At 37.9% G+C, this 3181-nt stretch overlaps 1 protein-coding gene across 2 annotated transcripts; it reads right to left on the bottom strand.

The window, feature by feature from the left end:
* Nucleotides 1-377: 377 nt before the first annotated feature.
* Nucleotides 378-2829, bottom strand: LOC131151600 (probable WRKY transcription factor 40). 2 transcript variants are annotated; one of them, XM_058102856.1, is made up of 6 exons: nucleotides 2613-2829; nucleotides 2438-2491; nucleotides 1910-1981; nucleotides 1306-1632; nucleotides 1079-1195; nucleotides 378-840 (listed from the first exon to the last, which is right to left on the bottom strand). In XM_058102856.1, the coding sequence occupies exons 1-6, from the start codon at nucleotides 2709-2711 to the stop codon at nucleotides 466-468; spliced, it is 1044 nt and encodes a 347-aa protein (XP_057958839.1). In that variant the 5' UTR covers nucleotides 2712-2829; the 3' UTR covers nucleotides 378-465. The 2 variants fall into 2 exon arrangements, with proteins under 2 accessions (XP_057958839.1, XP_057958840.1); XM_058102857.1 differs by lacking the exon at nucleotides 1910-1981.
* Between the last annotated feature and the right edge of the window lie 352 nt (nucleotides 2830-3181).

Raw genomic sequence — 3181 nt, 5'->3', positions numbered from 1 at the left:
TAACAAGCGATGGATGGGAGAGGGGAGGTTTGAGGTAATAATCAACGAGAGGGGAGGATTGAGAGTTATAGGAAAAGGAAGACTAATGTTGAACGAGAGCAACCCGGATTTTCCAAGGGGCAAATTTTCTCTATTCAATTTTTTTAACGATGTTAAGCATCTGTCATTAGAAGGGAGTGTAAAAGGATCCAAATATGAGGGGAGGTCTGTAGTATTTTTGAAACCTCAGGGAGGTGACAAATCTCAAGTGGGGAGAGTGTCTTTTGTCCATATATACATGGATTAAAAAATGTCTACCTGGTAAAGACTTCATTCAAAATGAAATTTCCGTTACTTTTTTACTTTCAAAAATCTATTTACATAAATTTACTCTCCAGATTCCAAACGGCCAAGGAAAAGCATATTGAACACAAATAAAAATTCATCTAGCTTGTACACATATTGCAGCTCCTCAGATCACCATTTTTATGTCTCATAATGGTCAAAAAATCTCCCAAAAATGGCTGTTGCAAGCGCTGTGGTGAAACTGGGATTTCTTGTCAAGGAAGAAGCCATCTGCTCAGCCAAAGATTGTTGGAGCACTATTGGTGCCTCATTTCCGTGGACGACCACCTTTCTTGATCGATCCCGATCTTCATGTAGCCCTCTATGCTGAACCAAATCAAGATTCAAAGAAAGGCTTGATGAACGGCTTGCAGCAATCGGACTAGCAGCGGCTGGGGCCGAACCAACCTGGTTGGATTCTAGCAATGTCACCCCACCTTGAGAAGGCTGCAAATGGTTGTGCTCCCCTTCGTATGTGGCTATCAATACTGTTGCATCTTCAAAACTTCTTTGCACCTAAGGAACAAAAAAATTCTACAACTTGAACAATTTTATCTTGTAAGTACATTAATTATATTAATGGTGTTCATAAATAATAAAAGGGGGAGTTAAGAGACTAAATTTAGAGAGGCCTTGGCATATAAATAACGGAGGAGGTAAAGTTAGCCAAAGGATGGTTGTGGGTTTTCAAGGACATCCATATAAGTTCTTGCTTTTTATTTTGACAAAGAGTAGAGAAGATGCCTCAAGATACCTTCTTCTTGACCGGGCAGCTTGGGGCAGAGGAGCACTTGAAGTAAGCCCTAGGAGATGGGTTATCTCTCGTAACCTTTTGACCATATTTTCTCCATTGATACCCATCCTTCACCACCTGATGCAGCAATTCATAAAATCAAATTAAGTTGCAAATTTATACGAGTTTTTTATTAGTACTGCATGACTTGGAGATCACAGAAAATTTGGGTTGAAAAACTTAGTTACCAGGCTTGTATCAGATTTATCGGTCCGAAGGACAACTCTTGAAACGCTCCCTTTGATATTTTCTCTAATTGGTTTCTTACATGAATCATTGTCACTAGAGGTGCTCTCAGTATTTCCAATAGGTCCGACCATGTTGCTGCAATTGCTGATGATCTGATGAGCTTTTCTCTTTCGAGACTGAGTTTGTTCTTTTTCGGAATTCTTGCTCATCAAATCCATCAAATGACTTTGCAAAGCATTGTAGCTTTGGCACATGGCAGTTAACATTTCGGTTAGTCTCTTGTTCTCATGACTAACCCGTTTCAACTCTTCGATCAACACATTTGCCTGATAAATTATGTATTGTGGCAGGAATGAGAATTGGCTCTTGGAAAACATTCGTGATGAAATGATAAATTTTTAAAGTCAAATCCATCAAACTGTACTAAGGCAAGTTCAAATCCTTGTTGATCTGAATGAAAACATTACTTAGATGGTTGAGGATAGAAAAAAGAAGTGAGTCGTCAAGGGAACTTTCTGCAGACCTCTGTATCTGCATACTTCTTCAATTGTATTCATAATGAAAATTTATTGAACTTGCAAATATTTTTTAAAGAAATGATACCTGAGGAAATTCTTTTGAAGACATGTTATCCGCATACTCCTTGCATGCCCAATTAAATCTTCTTTTACTTCCCTATATATATATTAGAAAAATAAGGAATTCTTTTTGGAATTGAAGTTACTAGTACTCATGCTCACGGCTGAATTAAGAGAAATATATATATCTCCAAGATGGGTTTCAATCGGAGAAAACCCAGTGAAGAGTTAACTCCATTTTTATCGTTTGTATTAATTGGCAATAGATATCTATACATATATATTGCATCAGAGATTGAGATTAGAAGGCATTCTTGCTTTGCTTGAAGTTGTTTTCCCTTAGTGGAGTTAGCAAGACAAGTTGTAAGCTAGGATGAATCGATAAAACTAAAAGTACAAAACAATATATTTTGCTGTGTAAATTTTATTTCTCTTTAAAAATTTTTTTTTTCTTGGTATGCCATTCATTATGTGTGCGTGTAGATTAAGTTCACAGGAAAATCATGATCAATTAAATTAAGCAATATGAGATAGAGATGTTGCATAAACTAACCTCTTCTTTCACGGAGAGCGTCCTTTCCAAATCAAAAAAACCCGACTCGTTCAACTGATACGAAAAAACAATTCAAATATGTATATATATATATACACACATGCAAGTTTTAACAGTTCACAGACAGAGAGAAAGAGAGAAAGATTAGCTAATAAATTCAGTCAAGCAATCTCACCGGAGCAGGTGGGGCAGCCGCGGCGGCGGGGGAGCAGCGGGCGGCAGGATTAAGGTTGAGGTCAAGGGCAAGAGAAGTGCCTCCCCAGGATGATTCCATTGCAGCAGCTAGCTAGCTCTCTTGCTACCCTGTACCTTTTTAATCAATGGGCGTGAGCAATGAATGAGAAGTTAGCTAAACTAGTAGCTAGAGAAACAAAGAAAAGGCAATATATAGAAGAGAGAGAGAGAGAGAGAGAGAGAGAGAGAGAGTTGTGAGGAAATGGTTAAGAAGGAAATTTGGTGGAAGGAGGAGTTGATAAGGAGAGTGTAGTCGAATGGGGACATCCAACTTTGAATCCTCTTTTTCTAGTCGTCTCTCTAGTTACAGCTACTCCTCCTTCTACATCTCCCTACTTCTACTTTATTAATTACTTATATTATATATATTGCACATCAAAATTAAAGACACATACAAGTCCAGATGAATTTCTATGTACACATGATCGTACACTGTGTATGAATAATGAATTCAAACCTCAAAGCAGCTATGCTTATTGGTCGGCTATTTGCGGCTCGACCTTGAGATCT

The sequence above is a fragment of the Malania oleifera genome, chromosome 3, assembly GCF_029873635.1.
Source record: "Malania oleifera isolate guangnan ecotype guangnan chromosome 3, ASM2987363v1, whole genome shotgun sequence".
Taxonomy (NCBI): domain Eukaryota; kingdom Viridiplantae; phylum Streptophyta; class Magnoliopsida; order Santalales; family Ximeniaceae; genus Malania; species Malania oleifera.
Note: the sequence above shows the minus strand (reverse complement) of the source record. Positions and strands in the feature narration are given on the sequence as shown.